Raw genomic sequence first — 23,499 nt, 5'->3', positions numbered from 1 at the left:
CCCTGTCTGGGGGTCCCCAGTGCCTGCAATGAGGGGCTGCCACCCCCAGGTACCCCCAAAACCACCCCAAACCCCAACCAGCAGCGCCGCTCACTCATCCCCTTCTCCTCTCTCTTTTCCAGGATCCCGTTCAAGATCGGGCAGCCCAAGAAACAGATTGTACCCAAGACAGTGAGTAAACCAGTTCCCCCTTTTTAGCTCCAGCCTTGGATCATGTGGCTGATGAGTCAAGGCAGCACTTTGACTCGTCCCATTTTGCAGCGTGTGGGAGGGAGCTGGAGCAGCAGAACCTGTTGCCGCGTGTGACCAGCGCTCGGCTCCTCGTGCGAGGAGCGAGGGGGAGCCCCATGCAGGCAGAATATTTTGGTTTGGGAGCTGTTGAAATTATAATTTAATTTTTTTTTATTTTTTTTGGGAGGGGTGTGTGTATGTGTGTGTGTGTGTGGGGTGGGGGAAAAGAGCTCTCTTGGTCTGGCACAGTTTTCCTCGGAGATGGCTGAACGGGTTTTGCTTCCTTCCTTCCTTCCTTCCTTCTTTCAGCAATGGCTTGTTTGTTCATCCTTTCGGAGCAGATGGAGGAGGAGGAGTGGTTCAGATCGCTGAATATAACTGTTTCCAAAGAAAGGCTTATAAGCTGAGATGCTTAGTGCTCGGGCGTGAATTAATTTGTGCTGCACAGCATTTGCTTTAAAAGCAAATTAAAAAAGCATTTTGTATTCCCGTGGATTTGAGGCTCCTACCCCAAGTGCTGCTGCTTGCAGCTGGCTGTGGTATTTTCCCTTCTTAAGCAGCTTGGCTTTGCATTTGTCCCGTGCCAAAAATAAAGAAAAAAAAAAGAAAAAAACCCCAAAAAAATCTGTGGAACCTCCCAGGAGCTGGCCCTCCTGAAAACTCACCTGGACAATGCTCTAAAAAGAGGCAGAGCTTGTCCCTCTGAGGTGACCTAATCCCCTGCACAGACTGACATCCCTGATCCTTCCTCCCCGGGACGCTCGGCTAATTCCGCAGGATGCGTGGGCACCCGCCTCTGTGGGGCAGTTTCTCCTTGGGACATGACATTTTCCCTGGAGGCAGAGGGCTAATCCCACCACTCCCTTCAAGGCTTTGATTGTCATGTTTGATTTTCAAGGATTTGGTGGTTGTCTGCTGCCGTGGAGCAGCGATTTTCTGTAACAGCTCCAGACTGTCAGTACAGAATTTCAGCCAGGCAGGCGACGACGACGATTGGTGAAATTCCTCCGTGGTTTTTCTGTGTTTTCAGCTGCCCTTTTCCAGGGGCTGTGATCCACCAGGAAGGAGCTGCTGCCTGTGATCCCTCAGGTGAGGCAGCCCAGCCTCAGCTCTTCACACCTCTCCCAGGACCATCCCCATTCCTTGCTCCACAACATTTTTCCCTTTCCCCGGCGTTCCCAACCCCGATGTCCTTCCAGGCTCCTCTGCAGCTCTGTGTGTCTTGGCCAGCTCTGCTGGGCATCTCCAGCCCACCCATTCTCACATCCCAGTTGAATATATTCCATTTCCTTGCTGGTTCCCTCCCCTCCTGCTGCGTTGGCTGTTGGGAGAGGTTTTTTCTCCCCTAAAATCAACCATCCCTGAGCTCAGGCTCCCTGCAGATGAGCTGTGGCACCTTTGAGATCTTCCCTTCCCCAGAGCTGCTGGAATGTGCTGTTCTGAAGCAGTTGGCAGCCTTTGCTTATATATACATGTGTGTGTATTAAATAGAACAGCTCAGAATATCCGGCAGCAGAGGTTCATTCAGCACCCAGAGCCTTTCCAGCCCTTTTCCTTTTCCTTCCTTCCTTCCTCAGCTCCCCAGGAGCAAGATTTTCTGTCAACAAAGTTGGAAACTCATTTCCAAAAGGTTTCCACTTGATGATAATAATGATGATGATGATGATGGTGGTGGTGCTCTCCAGGCAGGGAGAGCAGAAAACAGGAAACCCAAAACCTTGGAACTTCACTCCAAGTGCAGAGTGCAGCTCTTCAAAGCAGAGCAAACAGCAGGAAACCACGGGATATCCCCCAGGATCAGGCATTCCATGCCCTGCTGTGGAAGGGATGGAGTTGCTTTGAGCTCCAGGCCCCCAAATTTACCTCCTGAGATGCTCCATCTGTGCAGGCTTTGGGGAACAGCAGCAGCAGCCAAGGGCTGGGGTGTTGCAGATGTTGGGCTCTGCAGGAAATGGGAAGGTGTGGCATCTCCAGGGCTGCATCCCAAGCCCATAGGAAGGGAAGTGGTTGTGGGTAGAGGATCTCCCACTCACAGAGAGTGGACCACAAAAGAGGATGGTGAGGGAAAAAAAAAAAAAGGAAAAAAAAAAAAAGCAGCATTTATTAAGATGTAACTTTGGCTCTCCATGAGGCCTGGGACTGGAGTCAGGAGAGGGGGGTGGCTTTGCTGGGAGGCTCAGCGAGCCAGAGAGGCTTTTTTGTTGTCTGGATGCTGGGGCTGATGTCAGATCTAGGCCAGGAGTAGTCCTGAAAAGCAATTTGCCTGGGCTGCCGAGGAATTAGTCATGACTCCCTGTGCCCACTCGCTTGTGATCCTCGGGAGAAGGGCACGGTGTCAGCCACAGTTTAGCTCTGGAGGGAGAAGGAAACCCCAGCAGAAAATATCAGCTGGTGAACTGAGGTGATCTCCCCCTCCCCAGACATGGCTGTGCTTTGTTTCCACCTTAACCTGGGCAAATCCAATTCCAGACAGCATAATCTCTCCCCTCGTCTTCCCTGAAAAGAGCAGCTGTCACCGGGCTCTGGGAGCTGGGTGGGAGGATCTGAGCTCAGAGAGAACCTGCTGTCAGCAGGGCCACGGGCCCACAGCCCAATTAAACTAATGCCCAGTGATAGGAGTTAAACCTGTTAGAATTATATCTCTCCATGTTTATTGCTCAGCCAGCCAGCCTCCTGTGGCAGGGATGTTGTTCCCTCCCTCGGGAGCTGCCTGCTCTATGCTGCAGCTGAAGTTCACCTGCGTCCCCCCGAGGTTGTTCCCTGCCCTTCACTGGGGCTGGGCTGATCCAGGCAGGCAGGGGGGAGAGCAGAGCCAGCCCTGCAGTGTGGCGGGGCCAGAGAGGCTTGGTCCTGGGTTGGGTCTGGGTTTAATCCCAGGTTTGATCCCAGTTTGATTCTAGGTTTTGATCCGGGTTTGATCCCAGGTTTTCATCCTGGTTTTGATCCCATTTTGATCCTGGTTTGATCCCAGTTTGGTCCAGGCTTGATCCAGGTTTGATTCCGGTTTGATCCCAGTTTGATCCCAGTTTGATCCCAGATTTGATCCTGGGTTGATCCCAGGTTTTGATCCCAGTTTGATCCCAGTTTGATCCCAGGTTTTGATCCCAGTTTGATCCAGGTTTTGATCCCTGTTTGATCCCCGGTTTGATCCCAGTTTTATCCCAGTTTGATCCAGATTTGATTCTGGGTTTGATCCTGGTTTGATCCCAGTTTGATCCTGGTTTGATTCTAGGTTTGATCCTGGTTTGATCCAGGTTTGATCTCAGATTTTAATCCCAGGTATTGATCCCGGTTTGATCCCAGTTTGATCCCAGTTTGATCCCAGTTTGATCCCAGTTTGATCCCAGGTTTTGATCCCAGTTTGGTCCCAGTTTGATCCCAGTTTCATCCCAGTTTGATCCCAGTTTGATCCCAGTTTGATCCCAGTTATTGATCCCAGTTTGATCCTGGTTTGATCCCAGTTTGATCCCAGTTTGATCCCAGTTTGATCCCAGTTTGATCCCATCCCTCCCTGCTTCCCTCAGCCCTGCTCTGGCCTGGGCTGACTCAGACCACTCGCCCTCCTCCTCCTCCTCCTCCTCCTCCTCGCTGGCCTGACTCAGCTTGGCAGGGAGTGGAGCCCTGAGCTGCCAAACCTCCCTCCTTGACTCATCCCAGCAGCTCTGCCCTCCCCAGGGATGTGGGGCTGCTCTGTGAGCTGCAGGATTCCACTGCTCCTTTCCTCCAGCAGCCACCTGGAAATCCCAAAACAACAGAATAAATGTCATGGGAATGACCCTCATGGGCTGGATTCAAGGCATGCCAGTTAAATCATTCTGCTCATTTTCATTCTGTGCCTTCAATCCTTTCTGGCCAAACTGCTCCCTGCAGTTGGGAGGTTCCTCCTTTTTCCCCTTTTTCCACTTTTCTGGGAAGTTTTCTTGCAGGATGGGGAGGTGGAGATGCTGCTGGGTGGAGTGTGTGACATCCCAGATCCACCTGCACTCCACAGCTCTGCCTCACACTGTTCACCCACGGGAATTACCTTGAAATTCTGATGGGATGGCCAAAGCTCAGCCAAAATTCCAACTTAGATCAGAATTCATGGCCTGATTCTATAGGTTTGGGGTTTTTTTTGGAGAAGAGGGAGAAGGAAACACACACTTCCCTCTTTTCCCAGGATCCACAAAGAGCCTGAGACTACTGGAAGATGCAGAAATCAACTCATCTTCCTCCTCCAGGGAAAAAAAACCCATGAACCCCAGGGGGACAGGAAGGCTCCTCACATCCCTCATTTCCATCTCTTTGTAGCTTTGGCTTCTCTCTTGCTCCATTCCCCCATAACCAGGGTGGTGATGATGATCCTGCCCTGGAAGGAAGCAGGAGGGATCTGATCACAGGTGGGAGGGAGGCCCAGTGTTTGCAAACAAAAATAAAAAAAAAACCAAACCCAGAACTGTGTGAAGGAGAAAACGTTGATTTATTTCAAAGCTTTCGTCGCTCTTGATGTAGATTTAAATAAAAACCCCGAGACGAGCGATTTTTGCATTACCCAGTGCCTGGAAGAGAAAAAATAAAAAAAGAAAAAAAAAAGGTTCAATACAGAAAGCTTGGTTTGATTTGGAGTTTTCAGAAAAAAGGCAGCGGAGCAGTGGGATTATTTTAATAATACGGAAACTTCCCTTCAGGATATTGTAATTTTCTCGCCTGTACTTCTTGTTCTCGTTCCTCTTAACGTGCTAATCCTCTCCACACAGCCTCTGTGACCATGGAGAGCTACTGGCAGTGGGAATTACTGTGTGCTCTGCAAAATGTTCCCAGCCTGCCCTCCTTGCAGGGCTGTGCACGTGAGAGCAGCGTTCCCCTCTGCTCTGAGCTGGTTTTTTGGGATATCCATGGCTGGGAGGCTCCAAGAGCTCACAGACTGTGGGGACTGGGAGCCAGTTGCTGCCTGTGGGCGTGAAAAATAAGAGCAATCCTTGGGCAGCTGTCTCAGAGATGGGGCTGGGGTGTGAGTCAGGCTGGGCAGCTGAAGTTGGCTCTGTGTGGAATCACCTCGGTCCCATGGGGATCCTGCTCTGGGGTTTGGGGGTTTGGGGGAGCTCAGGAGGTTTGGGGGGGTCACAACACTCAGGGAATCTCAGGGTGGGGAGGTTTTGCCTTTTTTATGGCAAATCCTAAAATCTCAGAATGGTTTTTGGTGGGAATGGAGTTTTGAATTCATTTTTTTCCCCGCCCCGTTTTCCACTGTCCCAGGGTGCTCCAACCTTTCCTTGGACACTTCCAGGGGATCCAGGCAGCCCCAGCTCCTCTGGGAATTCCATCCCAGGCAGGAATTCCTTCCCAAAATCCCATCTAACCTTGTGGGAAGCCATTCCCTGTGTCCTGCCCTTCCATCCTTTGTCCAAGCCCCTCTCCAGCTCTCCTGGAGCCCCTGCAAGCTGCTCCACGCCCTTCAAGCAACAATTCCTTTTGATTATGGCACAGAAAAGAGACAGAACCCCTGAATATTTGCAGGCATTCTGCAGCCAAACCCTCCAGCTTTTTTGGAGGAATTGGTTGCTGAGCAGATCCTCCCAAACACAACGAGGGAGAGAGAAGGGAACGACACCCCCAGCCTTTCAAAGGAGGGGACAAAATTCGAGTCGTGCCCGACCCTGTGCGGTTTGCAACCAAAACAATTCACACCTAAGGCCTATAAATAGAGTGCAATAGTCCCTGGGTATTTTAGCAGCCGGAACAGGCACGGGGATGGAGGCTGAGCTTTACTATGTGCTGGTTACCTGACCTGCAGGGCGCCAGCTGCCGCGGATTTGGGATTTCTGCGGCTCCCCGAACGCCAGGCACAAGTCGTGTGAGCTGCCCCCACACTGCTCCGTGGCTGTTCTCTCCAGCACCCAATTTTAGCAGCATGAAAAAGGGAGCTGGAGCTCCGAGGGGAGGGTTTTTTGGAGCAGAATAAGGGGGTGGGGAGGAGAGGGAGCCCAGCTCGCATCCCCCGGATGGTGGGAGCGGATGGTGCGGACAGCTGGGTGCTGGGATGGGGCTGGAATGTGGCTGCTCGCTGCCTGCCCTCAGCTCAGGAGTTCAAGTGCAGCCCAAAAAGATGTTGAAAAATAAAAAAACCGATTTTTCCTCTCCATCTTTAACCCCCAAGCTTTTCCCAGCGATGCTGCTGGAAAAGCGAACGTCCCCGTCAAACGCCGCGGTGCCGCAGCGAGCCTGGGATTGAAATCTCAGGGCCAGCAGGAGGAATTGGAACAAACCTTTGGATCCTTGCAGTCCTGGCTGCTCCCACCACTCTGCATTTCCTTAATAGCACAGGAGCTTGACAACACAACTGAACCCAGCGCTGATCCCATGACAACAAACGCACGGATTTACTCTTGGCTGGTCAATTGAAATCCATTTGCTTCTCTGGTTGACGAGGTGTGGAATGAATGTTTTAAGTGTGTTAAAACAGTCAGCATGGAAAGAAAGTTCCTTAAAATATCTCCTATCACTGGAGGTTTGCTGCCAGCTAGCAAGTAGGAGGGAGCAGGCACTGAGGTAGCATGGGGAGAGGGATGGGCTGGAGCTCAGAGCTCGGAGCACAGGGTTCCCCTCCCTCAAGGAGGTGTCACAGGTCACTGGGCTTGTGCTCCAGCCCAGGGATTTCACAGGAGGGAGCTGTGAATAATGCTGAGATGGGCAGGCTCAGTGGTGCTCAGGGGGGAATTTCACCATCCTGTTGAGGATGAGTAGCCAGACCCACCTTGGTGGGGCTGGAGGAGAAGCAGCTCCCCTGTTTTTGGGAGGGAACACAGGCTTTATTGAGCCAGTTGTGACCTCCCTGCTCTTCCAGCATTCCCATTTATCCCATCAGCCCCCAGTCCATGTCCTTGGCTCGAGCTGACACGTTCAGTGCCAGCTCCAAGAGAGTCTGGAGCTCCAAACCCCCAGAATTTCCTTTTGAGGCGTAACTCAATTAAACCTTGTGCTGGTCTCAGTGTGGCATTCCCAGCTTTCCCTTCACACTCCCTGCAGTCCCCTGGAGCTGATTTCCATCTCTTCTTTCCACAGGTGGAGAGAGACTTTGAAAGGGAATATGGGAAGCTGCAGCAGTGAGTATCAGCCACGCTGGTCGGACAGGACCGGCCGTGTGCTTCCCTCCTCCCCTTCCCTCTTCCCAGGGGATTTCAGCCAGGGATGCTCTTCCCAGGGAGCAAATCCCTCCCTGCCCTGTCATTTCCAATTCTTCAGGGTTTCTCTGAGTGTTCAGAGAAGTATTTGTGGTGGGGTTGCAGGTTCTGACAGCTTTAAATTAAAAAAAATAAATTAAAAAGTGTAAAATTGGCAGAAAACTGCGGAGTCCCCAAAGAAATCAACACCTGAGGGGACAAGGAGTGGCTGTGCCACCCTGCCTGTGTCACAGGGAGCACTGCAATGTCCCCAAAGAGGGACAGGAGTGGCTGTGCCATCCTGCCTGTGTCACAGGAGCACTGCAATGTCCCCAAAGAGGGGACAGGAGTGGCTGTGCCATCCTGGCTGTGTCACAGGAGCTCTCAGGGATCACTGCAATATCCCCAACGAGGGGACAGGAGTGGCTGTGCCACCCTGCCTGTGTCACAGGAGCTCTCAGGGATCACTGCAATATCCCCAACGAGGGGACAGGAGTGGCTGTGCCACCCTGCCTGTGTCACAGGGATCACTGCAATGTCCCCAAAGAGGGGACAGGAGTGGCTGTGCCACCCTGCCTGTGTCACAGGAGCTCTCAGGGATCACTGCAATGTCCCCAAAGAGGGGACAGGAGTGGCTGTGCCACCCTGCCTGTGTCACAGGAGCTCTCAGGGGTCACTGCAATGTCCCCAAAGAGGGGACAGGAGTGGCTGTGCCACCCTGCCTGTGTCACAGGAGCACTGCAATGTCCCTCAGGGGACCAGGAGTGGCTGTGCCACCCTGCCTGTGTCACAGGAGCTCACAGGGATCACTGCAGGTCCCCAAAGAGGGGACAGGAGTGGCTGTGCCACCCTGCCTGTGTCACAGAGCTCTCAGGGGTCACTGCAATGTCCCCAAAGAGGGGACAGGAGTGGCTGTGCCACCCTGCCTGTGTCACAGGAGCTCTCAGGGATCACTGCAATGTCCCCAAAGAGGGGACAGGAGTGGCTGTGCCACCCTGCCTGTGTCACAGAGCTCTCAGCAATCACTGCAAACATTTGGCTTCACCATTTGTGCAAAGCGAGAGAACTTTGAGGCAATGTGAAGAGATCACCAACTTGAAAAGGTTAAAAACCATCTGAAAACAACCCAAAAGGGTTGAGCTGCACTGAACTCCATCAAGCCTTGCCTGGATATTTTTAACTCCCACCAGAAGCCAGCATATTCAGCCCGTAAATGATTTGTTGCACGTATGATACACTCGGTTTTCTTTCTTCCTTTCTTTCTTTCCAAGATTCCCACTTTGCCTTCTTTCTCCCATCTTTCAGATTGGAAGATCAGACCAAAAAACTTCAGAAGGATATGAAGAAAAGCACAGATGCAGATTTGGGTAAGTGACTGGAGGATACATCGACTGTGAACTTGGCCACAGGGAGATGAAGTGACTTTTCTGGAGATCACATGAGTAATGTGTGACAAGTCTGGAAAACAAATCCAGAGCTCAGTCCCACTCAGTTTGCTCAGCTACAAGGCCATCTGCGAGAGGGCTGTGAGCACAGCTCAGCCCAGGGAACACAGGCAGTGCTGTGGGCTCAGTCCCTGGCTCCTCAGCTCTGTGGCCTTGGACAAGTCCCTTTCTTTTTTTTTTACCTCAGTCCCTTTCTTTTTTTCTTGCTTCAGTCCCTTTCTTTTTTTTTGCCTCAGTCCCTTTATTTTTTTTTCCTCAGTCCCTTTCTTTTTTTTTTTCTCAGTCCCTTTTTTTCCTCAGTCCCTTTCTTTTTTTTTTTTTGCCTCAGTCCCTTTTTTTTTTCCTCAGTGCCTTTATTTTTTTTACCTCAGTCCCTTTCCTTTTTTTAATTTTTTTGTCTCAGTCCCTTTCTTTTTTTTTTTTTAACCTCAGTCCCTTTCTTTTCTTTCACCTCAATCCTTCTCTTTTTTTACCTCAGTCCCTTTCTTTTATTTACCTCAATCCCTTTCTTTATTTTTCCTCAATCCCTTTCTTTTATTTACCTCAATCCCTTTCTTTATTTTTCCTCAATCCCTTTCTTTTATTTACCTCAATCCCTTTCTTTATTTTTCCTCAATCCCTTTCTTTTTTTTTTGCCTCAATCCCTTTCTTTTTTTTTACCTCAGTCCCTTTCTTTTTTTTGCCACAGTCCCTTTCTTTTTTTTTGCCTCAATTTCTTAAAAAAAAAAACCAAACCCAAAAAACAAAGCAGGAGTCGTTATTCCAGGTCTCAGATGATCCAGCTGAGCCTGTTGTGCTTTTCCACCTCCTTCAGTGCCCCCTGCACTCCCTCTGTGAGCCCCAGGGAGGTGGGATGGCTCGGGGGGGTCTGCAGGGCACAGCTGGGCACAGCTGGGCACAGCTGGGCACAGCTGGCTGTGTTTTCCCGTGGGAAGTGCTGAGCTGGCAGCTCTCCTTTGGGAATATCCCAGCTCCTTCCCTGCTCCTTTTGGCTTCCCCTGGTGGCAGTGGGCGATGGAGGAAGCCATGAACACATTTGGGGTGACATCTGGCCCTGCAGGTGTCCTGTCCCCTGTCCCTGCTGTGCCCAGAGCTGAGCAGGACCCTGCAGCACAGAGCTGCTCCAAACCCTGCTGGTTTTTCCCCCTGGTTTGGAGCAGTCCCACAGCTCAGAGGCAGCAGCACAAACAGGGGTGGCCAGCCCTGATCCCTGATTTGGGGTCTCAGCAGGGCAGGGCAGGGTGAGGGGGCAGATTTGGGGCTCTCCAGCCTCTCACCTGTGTGTGTGTGTGGATGTTTGACACAATCACACAGCCAGGCTCTTCCCTGCTCTCCCACCCTTCCCAGGGCTGTTTTCCAGGGTGCAAATGCCCTTTGTGAGGACTCTGGCCATTGTCAGGGCTCCTGGGTAAGTTTTTCCTCGTTCAGGATTCCCCTCCCCTCCCTTGCAGTGGGCGTTGTTTATATGGAGCATTTCAAGTCCCGGAGGAGCTGTGGGAGGACTTTCTTTTTCCGTTCTGTTACATGGCAGAGTCACAAACGAGCCTTGGCCAGAGCCAGGAAGATCTGATTTCTCATTTAAAGGCTTGAACTGATGAGTGGAGGGAGAGGAACTGCACACACAGCCTGCTGAGGGAGGGCTGGAGGAAAAAAGGGGGTGGATCAAATCAATCCCTGAGCGTTTCTCCTCACCTGGCACTGCCCATTCCCAACATCCAGCCCCCAAATCCAGAGTTTTGTCCTCCTGTCTCGTTCCTCCAGGCTCCAGGTTGGTTCTTCACTGCCTGCAAACACTCCTGGCAAAGTGGGACTGGTGGCTGCAGTCTCCACCTTCTTCCCAAAAAAGCTCAGCTCAGAACAGGAGTGATTCCTGTGCATGGAAATATCCCAGTGAGGTTCTCCCAGGGACTGGGGGGTCAGCAGCACTCCCTGGCCATGGCTGGAGATCCAAACAGAATGGAAATAAGGAGCAGGAGGAGGCAAAAGCTCTGCTTTGGAATGAGGTGCAGGTCACCCACAGGATCCCCATGGCCCAGGTTTGCTGTTCTGGGCTCTAAAATCTGAAATTCCTTTAATTGGGGCTGCATCTCACATGTTTAATGAGAAAAAGAGCAGAGCAGACCCTCCTGAAGCCACCCTGAGGGACAAGGGATCCCTCCTCCTCCTCCTCCTCCTCCTGCTTCTCCTTCTCCTTGTCCTTCTTCTCTTTATTCTCTTTATTCTCTTTATTCTCTTTCTCCTCCTGCTTCTCCTTCTCCTTCTCCTTCTCCTTCTCCTTCTCCTTCTCCTTCTCCTTCTCCTTCTCCTTCTCCTTCTCCTTCTCCTTCTCCTTCTCCTTCTCCTTCTCCTTCTCCTTCTCCTTCTCCTTCTCCTTCTCCTTCTCCTTCCCCTTCCCATTCTGTTTTTTCTCCTCCCTGCCCTGGGACTCTCACACCCCAATTTTCAGCTCCCTACAGGTGATGTCAGTGATGCAGAGGAAATTCCTGACCCAAATTCCCCCTGGACATGCCCCAACCCCCCCCAAATTCCCGACCTCCCATCGTGACCCTGCCACTCCCTCCCAATCCTTTCCTGTGAAGCAAAACTTCATTTTTTTTCTTCCAACCAAAGGAGTTGTGCCATTCTTAACTCCATCCCACTCTGGCACAAATCCCTCCTCAGATGTGGTCACACATATGGATGATATCCCATCTGTTTAAAGGTTTAAATGCCCAAAGCCTTCATGTTTGGATAATGGATGGGTGCAGGAGCTTTGTTATTCCAGAGTGAGAGGCTGGTTCTGCACTGAGCTTCCCCAGCTCTGCACTTCTGAGCTCTCTCCATTATAATTGTGTGTAACCTTTCCATCAGAATGTTTAACCCCTTGATTTATGATCTTAAGCCCCATTATTCAGATTATTTGAACTTTTAATATCTCCATAGCACTGCTCAAGCATCTGGCTTTGTGAACTTCCAGCACTGAGGAAAAAGAACATTTTTTTTTTAAGTCCCCCTGGCTTTTTTTTTATTTTTAGTCTATTTTATCCCTGTTTATATTTATGCTTTCCTTTTTATTAGCCTTTTTTTCCATTCTGTACCTTCCCTAATTCCTTGCTGGTTTGTGTGGTGGTTCTGTCACCGAATTTTCCCTTTGCAGCCCAAGTGTTTGGATAAAGAGGGATGTGGCTGATGGAAAACAAGCAGAATGCTCAGTCAGAGCATGACCTGCTGCTTCTGGATTTCTTGGTGACACTCCCAGGGCCTGGAGGGACTTCATATCCCCCCTAGCTCATTCTCCACAAGCACAAAATTTGGGTTTATTGAGGGGAAAACGCTTGACTTGTGTCCCTGCTCTTTGTGTTTGGAAAGGCAAAGAGAAACCTCATCCCCCAGCCCTGTCAGTCTGGTCCTTCCCCACTAAATCCACTTCAAATACATGGTTTTTTTTTTTTTGTAAAGCCATTTGAAAGACTTAATGGACTGTGATTTTTCTCCTTGTGGAAGAGCTGTAGTGAGGCTGAGAGTGACACTTAATAGTCTGTCGAGAGAAGATGTATAAAAACCCCCCATCTCTATTTTTTTTTTCATTTTTTTTTTAAGAGAACAGTGCTTTTGTTAGTCTGGGATTATTTCTGGCAGCATCACAAGCCTCACTTTGGAGTGGTTCAGGCTTAACTTATATAAAAACACTTCTCTGGGTGTTTACATGAATGAATTGGTGCCTTTTCCTCGCTTTTCTCTCTGCCAGCATCTCCCTGCAAGGTTGTGCTGAATCTCCTGGGGCTCAGCTCCCTCATTTTTGCAGTGGGAAATCGTTGGATCCCTGAAATTTGGGATTTTGGAGCTTTCTGTGTTTTCTGACCCCCAGGAGAACTCTGCTTGGGACCTGAGGCCTTGGAGAAAAATTCCAAAATTGGAGTGATGGAGTTAAAATCATGGGGGTGCAGTTAAATAAATGTGATTTCACATGGTGAAGGGTTTTAGATTTGAGGTTTTTAGAATATAGTGGTAGGAGTGGGACAAAATTAAGGATTTGGGTGTTGTCTTTTTTCTGTCTTTTCCTCCTGATTTCTGGCAGTTTTTGGTTGCACTGAGGGTCACAGCACTTTGGTTTTTGGGTCACAAGTATCAATAATAGAGGTGTCAGTTCTTTATTGGCTGTTTGGATTTCAAACTCCTTGTAACCAGCTCCACCTTGCTCACTTTTAGCTGCTGAACTCTCTGTACTTCAGATAAAATTTAATAAACAACCAAACCTGAACACGAGAAAATTCATCTCCGCGTTTTTAACGAACGCACAAAAAAACGAAGACAAGCCACTAATGAAGCTGCAAACAGCTCCTTTCACAGGAAATGTCACCCTGTGTGCTTCCTTTCCCCCCAGCCATGTCCAAATCTGCAGTGAAGATCTCCTCAGACCTGCTGGCCAACCCCCTGTGCGAGCAGGAGCCCTCCTTCCTGGAGATGGTCACGGCCTTCGACACGGCCATGAAGAGGATGGACTCCTTCAACCAGGAGAAGGTGGGGAAGGGACCTGGGGGTGCCAGGGGGTCATGGAGTGGTGGCAGTGTCATGGAATCATGGAGTGGTGGCAGTGTCATGGAGTCATGGAGTGGTGGCAGTGTCATGGAATCATGGAGTGGTGGCAGTGTCATGGAACCATGGAGTGGTGGCAGTGTCATGGAGTCATGGAGTGGTGGCAGTGTCATGGAATCATGGAATGGTGGCAGTGTCATGGAATCATGGAGTGGTGGCAGTGTCATGGAATCATGGAGTGATTGGGATTGGGAGGGGTTTGAAGCCATCCCATGGGCAGGGACACCTCCCTCTGTGCCAGGGTGATCCAAACTCACCTTGGGTATTTCCAGAAATGGGGAATTCCCAGGGAAATCCATCCCAGCCCCTCCCTCCCCTCACAGGGAAGGATTTATTCGCAAAATTTCATTATCCACTGGTAGTGGGAGCCATTCCTTGTTCTCCATTCCTTGTCCCAGGTCCTTCTCCAGAAAATTCTGGAATGGTTTGGGTTGGAAGAGATCTTAAAAATCACCCAGAGCCCTCCCACTGTCCCAGGGGGCTCCAACCTGGCCTTGGACACTTCCAGAAATGGGGAATCCTCAGGAAATTCCATCCCAGCCTCTCCTCACCCTCCCAAAGAAGGATTTATTCCCAAAATCTCATTATCCTCTGGCAGTGGGAAACCATTCCCTGTCCCTCCATTCCTTATTCAAATCTCTCTCCAGGAAATTCTGGAATTGTTTGGGTTGGAAGGGACCTTAAAAACCACCCAGTGCCATGGCAGGGACACCTCCCTCTGTGCCAGGGTGATCCAACCTGGCTTTGGATATTTCCAGAAATGGGGAATCCTCAGGGAATTCCATCCCAGCCTCTCCTCACCCTCCCAAAGAAGGATTTATTCCCAAAATCTCATTATCCTCTGGCAGTGGGAGCCTTCCCTGTCCCTCCATTCCTTATTCAAATTTATCTCCAAGAAATTCTGGAATTGTTTGGGTTGGAAGGGACCTTAAAAATCACCCAGAGCCCTCCCACTGTCCCAGGGGGCTCCAACCTGGCCTTGGACACTTCTAGAAATGGGGAATCCTCAGGGAAATCCATCCCAACCCCTTCCCACCCTCCCAGGGAAGGATTTATTCCCAAAATCTCATCCTTGTGGCAGTGGGAGCCATTCCCTGTCCCTCCATCCCTTGTCCAAATCCCTCTGTCTCACCTCTTTCTCTTTTTCTCATCATCCCTAAGACTTTTCCCTCTGTAATCTCATTTTCCTGGCTGGGATTTCAGCTCCCCATGGGGGAATTTCTCTCTCTTTTGGTGCTCAGGATCCCTCCCCATCCCAGGTGGGCTCTGCACAAACCCACCCTGCACAAAATGGAATTTTCCAGCAATCCTGATGTGCAATCCTCCCTTTTTTTTTTTCTTTTTTTGCTTTCCACAGGTGAATCAGATCCAAAAGACAGTGATAGAGCCTTTGAAAAAGTGAGTATCAACCATCATCTGCTGGGGTTTGTCCTCATGCTGAGCTTTAGGGGGGGATCCTGGAAATCAGAGGGACAATCCTGCCCTGGTCCTGCAGGATCTTAATTAAAAATTATTTTAACCTTTTTGATCCCTTGGATCCACTACTGCCTTCACCTGTAGCTTAAAGATATAAAAGATATAAAATCATGAAGTGTTCTAGGCTGGAAGGGATCCCCAAAAAGATGAATAATTCGATTTTCCCTCTGTTTTTGTGTTGGTTTTTACCAATTCTTCGCTCCAGCAAAGGAACAAAACCACCTGGAGATCATCCAGGGGGGTCAGAAATTGGCTGGTGCAGCAAAAGTTTCTTTCATTTGGAAATTTTCCCCAATAAAAAAGGAGAAAGTGGAAGTTCATGTTTATAAATAACATTTCCATGCAGAGAAGGAGGAGAGGCTGCAGAGCCTTTGTAACCAGAGAGGCTGAAAATGAGGGGGAAACACCCAAATCCCACAGGTTGCAAAATTTCCACCTTTTCCAGGGTCACAAACCTCACAGGATAAATTCACTTCTCTCCCAAAAATCCCCCTCAGATCCCAAGATTTGCTGTTTTGTTACAAGGAGCAGAGGCAGGGAGCAAAAATAAAATGAAATTACTTTAATATGACAGTAAGTGTTGCAAATTGCTGAATAACAATTTCAGTTTAGCTTTGACACACACAGGGCTTGTCGTGGTTTAGGTTTTTGGTTTGTTTTTTTCTTTTTTTTTTCCCACTGAAGTTGTTGTTTCTGCCCAAATCTGAAAGTAAAATCTCATGGATCATTTAACACCTGAGGTTACAGCACGTTCCTGTCTGGGGGATGTTTGGTGACTCAAGTTTTACCTTGGTCCTCTCTCCACAACCAGAAATTCCTGCTTATTTAAGGAAAAAAAAATAAAAAGAAAGGAAGAAAAAAGGAAAAAAAAATCCCAGCCTTTTGCTGTGGAATTGTGTTGCTTATTATCTAGATTGTCCTCATGAAAGATACATTAACTTTTTCTTCCAGCATTCTGTTAAAATTGGAAGAACTTGTGTTTCTGAGATATTCTGGGTTGGTTTTTTTTTTTTTTTCCCTCCCCTCAGCTTGTGTTAGTTGGTGAAATGAAAGACAAACCCTCTCCCTGCAAACCTGCCTTGGCTTTGAAATCCTGGGCTGGTGAATTCAGGACAATTCCACCAATGCCATGTGCCTGTGGGGGATGCTCTGAGGGCCAAAAAAACCTCTCCAGGTTTGGGAACAGGGACATGCTGTGAGGCACAGGGAGGGGACAATGACATTGCCATGGCCAGGGTGGCAATGGCATTGCCATGGCCAAAACCTCTTCAGTTTTGGGAACAAGAACCTGCTCTGAGGCACAGGGAGGTGACAGTGACATTCCCATGGCCAGGGTGACCAGGACATGGCCATGGCCAGGAGGACAATGACATTCCCATGGCCAGGGTGACAATGACATTGCCATGGCCAAAACCTCTCCAGTTTTGGGAATAGGGACCTGCTGTGAGGCACAGGGAGGTGACAGTGACATTGCCATGGCCAGAGTGACCAGGACATTGCCATGGCCAGGGTGACAATGACATTTCCATGGCCAGTTGGTCCAGGACATTGCCATGGCCAAGGTGACAATGACATTGCCATGGCCAGGGTGACAGTGACATTCCCATGGCCAAAACCTCTCCAGTTTTGGGAACAGGAGAGGCGACCAGGACATTCCCATGACCAGGGTGACAATGGCATTGCCATGGCCAGAGTGACCAGGACACTTCCATGGCCAGGGTGACAATGACATTCCCATGGCCAAGGTGACAATGACATTCCCAAGGCCAAACCTCTCCAATTTTGGGAACAGGGACCTGCTCTGAGGTACAGGGAGGTGACAATGACATTCCCATGGTCAAGGTGACCAGGACATTCCCATGGCCAGAGTGACAATGACATTGCCATGGCTGAACCTCTCCAGTTTTGGGAACAGGAGCCTGCTATGAGCCAAAGGGAGGTGACAATGACATTCCCATGGCCAAGGTGACAATGACATTCCCATGGCTGGGGTGACAATGACATTCCCATGGCCAGAGTGACCAGGACATTGCCATGGCCAAGGTGACAAAGACATTGCCATGGCCAGGGTGACAGTGACATTCCCATGGCCAGGGGGACCAGGACACTTCCATGGCCAAAACCTCTCCAGTTTTTGGGAACAGGAACCTACTCTGAGGCACAGGGAGGTGACAATGACATTGCCATGGACAGAGTGACAGTGACATTCCCATGAACAGAGTGCCCAGGACATTGCCATGGCCAGGGGGACAGTGACATTCCCATGGCCAGAGTGACAATGACATTGCCATGGCCAGGGGGACCAGGACATTGCCATGGCCAAACCTCCCCAATTTTGGGAACAAGAACCTGCTCTGAGGCACAGGGAGGTGACAATGACATTCCCATGGCCAGGGTGAAATGACATTCCCATGGCCAGGAGGACCAGGACATTGCCATGGCCAAAACCTCTCCAGGTTTGGGAACAGGAACCTGCTGTGAGGCAGAGGGAGGCGACAATGACATTCCCATGGCCAAGGTGACCAGGACATTGCCATGGCCAAAAAAACCTCTCCAGTTTTGGGAACAGGGACCTGCTCTGAGCCAAAGGGAGGTGACAATGACATTGCCATGGCCAGGGTGACAGTGACATTCCCATGGCCAAAACCTCTTCAGTTTTGGGAACAGGAACCTGCTGTGAGGCACAGGGAGGTGACAATGACATTCCCATGGCCAGGGTGACCAGGACACTTCCATGGCCAGGGGGACAGTGACATTCCCATGGCCAGGGTGGCAATGACATTGCCATGGCCAAAACCTCTCCAGTTTTGGGAACAGGAGAGGTGACCAGGACATTCCCATGACCAGGGTGACAATGACATTGCCATGGCCAGGGTGACCAGGACATTGCCATGGCCAGAGTGACAATGACATTCCCATGGCCAAAACCTCTCCAGGTTTGGGAACAAGAACCTGCTCTGAGGCACAGGGAGGTGACAGTGACATTGCCATGGCCAGAGTGACCAGGACATTCCCATGGCCAAGGTGACAATGACATTGCCATGGCCAAAACCTCTCCCAGATTTGCTGGGGCTGCCCCTGGATCCCTGGAATGTCCAAGGCCAGGTTGGATCACCCTGGCACAGAGGGAGGTGTCCCTGCCATGGCACTGGGTGACTTTTAGGGTCCCTTCCAACCCAAACCATTCCAGAATTACCTGGAGAGGGATTTGGATAAGGAATGGAGGGACAGGACCCAGGGAATGGCTCCCAGTGCCACAGGGCAGGGCTGGCTGGGATTTTGGGAAGGAATTGTTCCCTGGGAGGGGCTGGGATGGATTTCCCTGAGGATTCCCCGTTTCTGGAAGTGTCCAAGGCCAGTTTGGATCCCCCTGGCACAGTGGGAGTGTGGAAGGGGGTGGGGGATCCTTCAGATCCCACCCAAGCCATTCCACATTTCCCTGCCCCAGGACACTCCATGCCCTGGCTGTTTGCTCCAACCTCCTCCTGGCTGCTTTCCAGCTTTTCTCTCCAACTTCCTGATTTTCCACTGGCCTAGAAGATGAGAGGTTTGTTTATTTTTATTTTTTTTCCCCTTTTCCTGCCCTTTGGCACCTGCAAAGCTTCACCCTGTGTGCCTTTAACCAGCTTATGTTCCATGCTGGGGAAGCTTCATCCCCACTCTGAGAACAAAAAAAACCACTCCTTCCCTTCCCTCCTTCCCTTTGTAGGTGCATCCCTGGCCAGGAACATTTCTGAGGAGCCCAAGGGTCCATTTTGAGGCTAATGAGATGCAGGAGAGAAATGCAGAGCTTGCACCTCCCTCCCCTTGTCCTGCTGGCAGATAAACCCCAGTGCTGGTTCTGGCAGAAAACTTCCAGATTAATAAAAGCTGCCTTGAGGAGCTCTTCTTATTTCCAGTTAGGTTTTCCTTCCCCTCGCTCTCCCAAGCCTCTCCCAACTTTGCTCTGACCTAGAAAAAAAAAATAGGCTTTTTAAATTTTTTTTTTTTTTTTTTGCTCCAACAGCTGCACTTTATTACATCTTCACTGGTGGTCTTTTCTAGTTTATTAGCCAAAGAAACAGATAAGTATAATCCAGACAATTATCATTAGTGGTAATATATTGTAATCAGAGGCACATGGGCAGTAAAATCTCCATTCAGTTGTCCAGGGATTGGAGTTTCCAGGCAAATATTGGGGAATTTGTTAAACCATGTTGAAAAAAAGCAGTAGTGGATGTAGTGAGGGGGGGTGTGGAGGGTTATTGTTTCAATCCTTCTGCTTCTGGGCTCGTGGGGTTATTCACAATTTGGCTTTTTGAGCCCCAAGAACCCTTTGGCTGGGAATGACTCATTTCTTTTCAGGGAAAGAGCAAAGCTGCAGTGAGAAAATTGCATTTTTCAGGGGATGGGATGGGCAGGAGGGATGGGCTCCTCTTTGGGAGCTGCCTGTGGAATCTCACAGCAGAGCAGAGGATTTGGGCCACAGGGGGACAAACCCAGCTGGTTTGCACTTCACTCTCCCAGTTCTTCCCAGTCAGGGATTGGGGATGGAGAATTAATGTTCCATCTTGTGTGTCCTCAAGGAAGGAAGCAGCTTAAAGGAGCCAGGTGGTTTGGAAATCCTCAGGATTTAGGGACTCTCAGGTCTCAGTTTAACTGACTCTGTCTGACCCTGTCAGAGCAAGGGGGTGGCCTGGTCACCTTGGCTTGCTGCCATTCCCTTGGGGCATTGTCCTGCTCAAATCCAGACAGGTTTCAGCCATGGGAATGTCAGGGTCAGCTTCAATTGGTGCCATTGCTTGTTCAAAATTGGAGAGATTTTGGCCATGGGAGTTTCCTGGTCACCCTGGCATGGGATCTCTTCACTGGAGCATTGTCCTTGTCTCAAAATTGGAGAATTTTTGGCCATGGGAATGTCCTGGTCACCCTGGCACAGGATTGTTTCTCTGGAGCATTGTCCCTGTCCCAAAACTGGAGAATTTTTTGCCATGGGTATGTCATGGTCAGTTTGAATTGGTGCCATTGCTTTGGAGCATGTTCCTGCTCCCAAAATTGGAGAATTTTTGGTTATGAGGATGTTCTGGTCACCCTGGCACAGGATAAGCACATTGGAACATTGTCCTTGTCCCAAAATTGGAGAGGTTTTGGCCATGGGAGTTTCCTGGCACAGAATCCCTTCTCTGGAGCATTGTCCTTGCCTCAAAATTGTAGAATTTTTGGTCATGGGAATGTCCTGGTCAGCTTCAATTGGTGCCATTGCTTTGGAGCATGTTCCTGTTGCCAAAATTGGAGAATTTTTGGCTATGGGAATGTCCTGGTCACCCTGGCATGGGGCCAACACTTTGACTTGAAGCAGGATCCTGCTCCCAAAACTGGAGAATTTTTGGCCATGAGGATGTCCTGGTCAGCCTGGCACAGGATCATTTCTCTGAAGCAATGTCCTTGTCCCAAAATTGGAGAGGTTTTGGCCATGGGAGTTTCCTGGTCACCTTGGCATGGAATGACTTCACTGGAGCATTGTCCTTGTCCCAAAATTGGAGAATTTTTGGCCATGGGGATGTCCTGGTAATCCTGGCACAGGATCACTTCTCTGGAGCATTGTCCTTGTCCCAGAATTGGAAGATGAGGGATGCAGGAGGAGGATCCCTGAGTCCACATCCCTCCCACCATCCCCATGGTCCCTGGAGCTGCCAGGGAAAGGGAACCAAAGCCAGGAAAAGGGAGCCAAAGCCAGGAAAGGGTACCAAAGCCAGGAAAAGGGAGCCAAAGCCAGGAAAAGGGAGCCAAAGCCAGGAAAAGGGAGCCAAAGCCAGGAAAAGGGGAGCCAGAGCTGGCCAGGGAAAGGGAGCCAAAGCTGACCAGGAAAAAGGAGCCAGAGCTGGCCAGCAGAAGGGAGCCAGAGCTGGCCAGGAAAAGGGAGCCAAAGCCAGGAAAAGGGAACCAAAGCTGGCCAGGAAAAGAGAACCAAAGCTGGCCAGGAACCAAAGCTGGCCAGGAAAAGGGAACCAGAGCTGGCCAGGAAAAGGGAACCAAAGCTGGCCAGGAAAAGGGAACCAAAGCTGGCCAGGAAAAGGGAACCAAAACTGGCCAGGAAAAGAGAACCAAAGCTGGTTAGTAGCCAGAGCTGGCCAGGAAAAGGGAGCCAGAGCTGGTCAGGAATAGGGAGCCAAAGATGGCCAGGAAAAGAGAACCAAAGCTGGCCAGAAAAAGGGAGCCAAAGCCAGGAAAAGGGAACCAAAGCTGGCCGGGAACAAAAGCTGGTCAGGAAAAGGGAGCCAAAGCTTCCCAGGAGCCAGAGCTGGCCAGGAAAAGAGAGCCAGAGCTGGCCAGGAAAAGGGAACCAAAGCTGGCCAGGAAAAGGGAACCAGAGCTGGCCAGGAAAAGAGAACCAAAGCTGGCCAGGAAAAGAGAACCAGAGCTGGCCAGGAAAAGAGAACCAAAACTGGTCAGGAAAAGAGAACCAGAGCTGGCCAGGAAAAGAGAACCAAAGCTGGCCAGGAAAAGGGAACCAGAGCTGGCCAGGAAAAGGGAACCAAAGCTGGCCAGGAAAAGAGAACCAGAGCTGGCCAGGAAAAGGGAACCAGAGCTGGCAGGAGCAGCTCCAGGGTGCAGGAGCGGAAGCAGGACAAGCAGCTTTCATGTCCTTAACGAGCCCCTAATGAGGATTTGGAGCAGCCACATGGCCACCTAATCCCCTGAGCGCCACTTCCTGGTCCTGGCCTCCCATTCCTGAGCCTTTTCCCTGCAGGAGGAAGGGCTGGGTTGAATTTCCCCCTGGCTGGTGGGTGGATGGGCCCCCACGGATGTGTGGGCACGAGCTGGGGAATGGCAGGCATCCCCTCCCTGCTCCAGCCCCTCCTGAGCCTCTCCAAACTTCCCTCACCTCATCCACCATCTCTTGCTTTGGCATCTGATGCTTCCCAGCTCTGGCATTCTTTTTTTTAAATTTAATTTTATTTTTTTTTAACCTGTCCATCACTGTAGATCTTGTCCACTTCCTTTTGGTTTCTTATCCAAGATATCATCCCAAAAATAAAAATAATGTCCTGGGGAAGAGGCACCCTGCCAGTGAGGGTGTTTGACATGCTTGAAAATAAGAATTAAAGGTTTTACCATTGTTTTTCCCTGTGCCAAAGCTCCAGCACCCCATTCCCACTGAAATTGAAGCAGTGGGATGAGGATTTTGGGATTGAAAAGGGGAGAAAACAGAGAGGTGACAGAATGTCCCCACTCCTCAAACATCCCCAGAGCTTCCCAGCAGAGAGATGGGAAGGAATTTCGAATTTCCAAGCCCCAGATTTGAGCAGCACCAGCAATCCTGGGGCACTTTTATCTCGCGTGGCAGCATCTCTCCATCCCATCCTTTAATCACAGCGTGGAAACGAGCTGGGAGCACGATTTGGGATGCAGGCAGCAGGCTGATTTAGATGTTTGTTGCAAGGATAACCTGTCATCATCCTGTGAGGAGTTCACCCACAGCTTCCCCCTCTCCCCCCCAGAGCAGTAATTTGTATTTTCTGTTCGTTATCCCTGCGTATCTCCCCTCACCTGCTCCCCTTAAGCTGCCTGGGCTGTAATCCTCTGTCCTTTAGCCTTCCCTAAAAAGTGACAGGGAACAACAGCAGCTTATTCCTCAAGCTGCTTTCATGGCAGGGCTCTAATACCCTGTGTGCTCTCTTACCTTCACTTTGCCACCATTCCCACCAAATTTCCTTTGATTTTCTTGGGTTTGTGTTTGAAAAATGAGATCTTGGGTGGCAGAGGGCAGAGGGGGAGTTTGGGAGTGGTTTTGGTTCTCAGACCCCTCATTCCCTATGGAGGAGCACAGGGTGTTGGGATTGTTGATAATATCTGATATTAGGAATTTATTTTTTGTCAAAGCCTGGTACAGGGTTCCATCCCTGGAAATACTCCAGAAATGCATTTTGTGGCTTGGTGGTGCTGGCTTGGTGGTTGGACTCGGTTTTAAGGCTCTTTCCCAGCCTTGCTGATCCCCTGATTTGTTCTAAACACCCAAATCTGCCCCAGGGTTTTCATCAGTGCAGGGACAGGAATTGTTCCCTTGCTCCAAATGCATGGAATGGATGAGTGAAACATCCCAAATTTGCTTCCCTGCTCTTTCCCCATGTCCCTGCTCCCCTGGAATTCTATGTGGAACCCAAATTTGCCCCAGGATTTTACTCTGTGCAGGGACAGGAATTGTTCCCTTGCTCCAAGTGCTTGGAATGGATGAGTGAAACATCCTGGATTTGCTTCCCTGCTCTTCCCCCATGCCCCTGCTTCCCTGGAATTCTGTGTGGAACCCAAATCTGCTCCAGGATTTTACTCTGTGCAGGGACAGGAACCATTCTCAGGGACAGGAACCATTCTCAGGGACAGGAACCATTCCCTTGCTCCAAGTGCTTGGAATGGATGAGTGAAACATCCTGGATTTGTTTGTGAGGCTTTCCTGCTCTTTCCCCATGTCCCTGCTTCCCTGAAATTCCATGTGCAGCTGTTCAGACTCCATTTCCAAAGGGCTCTTTGGCTGCTACTCCCCTCCCAGTTGATCCCAGTTGATCCCAGTCGATCCCAGTGCCAGGAGGGGTTGGTGGTGCTTTGCCAAAGGCTTTGGAAAACTCCTCAGATCCCTGCAGGGCTGCTCTGGGAGG

General features: G+C 50.2%; 1 protein-coding gene across 2 annotated transcripts in view; it reads left to right on the top strand.

Moving 5' to 3' along the window:
• The window catches only part of BIN3 (bridging integrator 3), a 49,612-nt gene that overhangs the window by 12,908 nt on the left and 13,205 nt on the right, over nt 1-23,499 (top strand). The window contains exons 2-7 of one of the 2 annotated variants that reach the window (XM_033081224.1): nt 123-171; nt 1,262-1,320; nt 7,273-7,313; nt 8,676-8,737; nt 13,179-13,315; nt 14,748-14,788. In XM_033081224.1, the coding sequence (XP_032937115.1) occupies nt 8,710-8,737; nt 13,179-13,315; nt 14,748-14,788 (206 nt within the window). In that variant the 5' untranslated portion in view covers nt 123-171; nt 1,262-1,320; nt 7,273-7,313; nt 8,676-8,709. The remainder of the gene's footprint in view (nt 1-122; nt 172-1,261; nt 1,321-7,272; nt 7,314-8,675; nt 8,738-13,178; nt 13,316-14,747; nt 14,789-23,499) is intronic. The other variant, XM_033081223.1, reaches the window with a different exon arrangement.

This window comes from Catharus ustulatus, chromosome 27, assembly GCF_009819885.2.
Source record: "Catharus ustulatus isolate bCatUst1 chromosome 27, bCatUst1.pri.v2, whole genome shotgun sequence".
Taxonomy (NCBI): Eukaryota; Metazoa; Chordata; class Aves; order Passeriformes; family Turdidae; genus Catharus; species Catharus ustulatus.
This window is presented reverse-complemented; position numbering and strand designations above follow the sequence as displayed.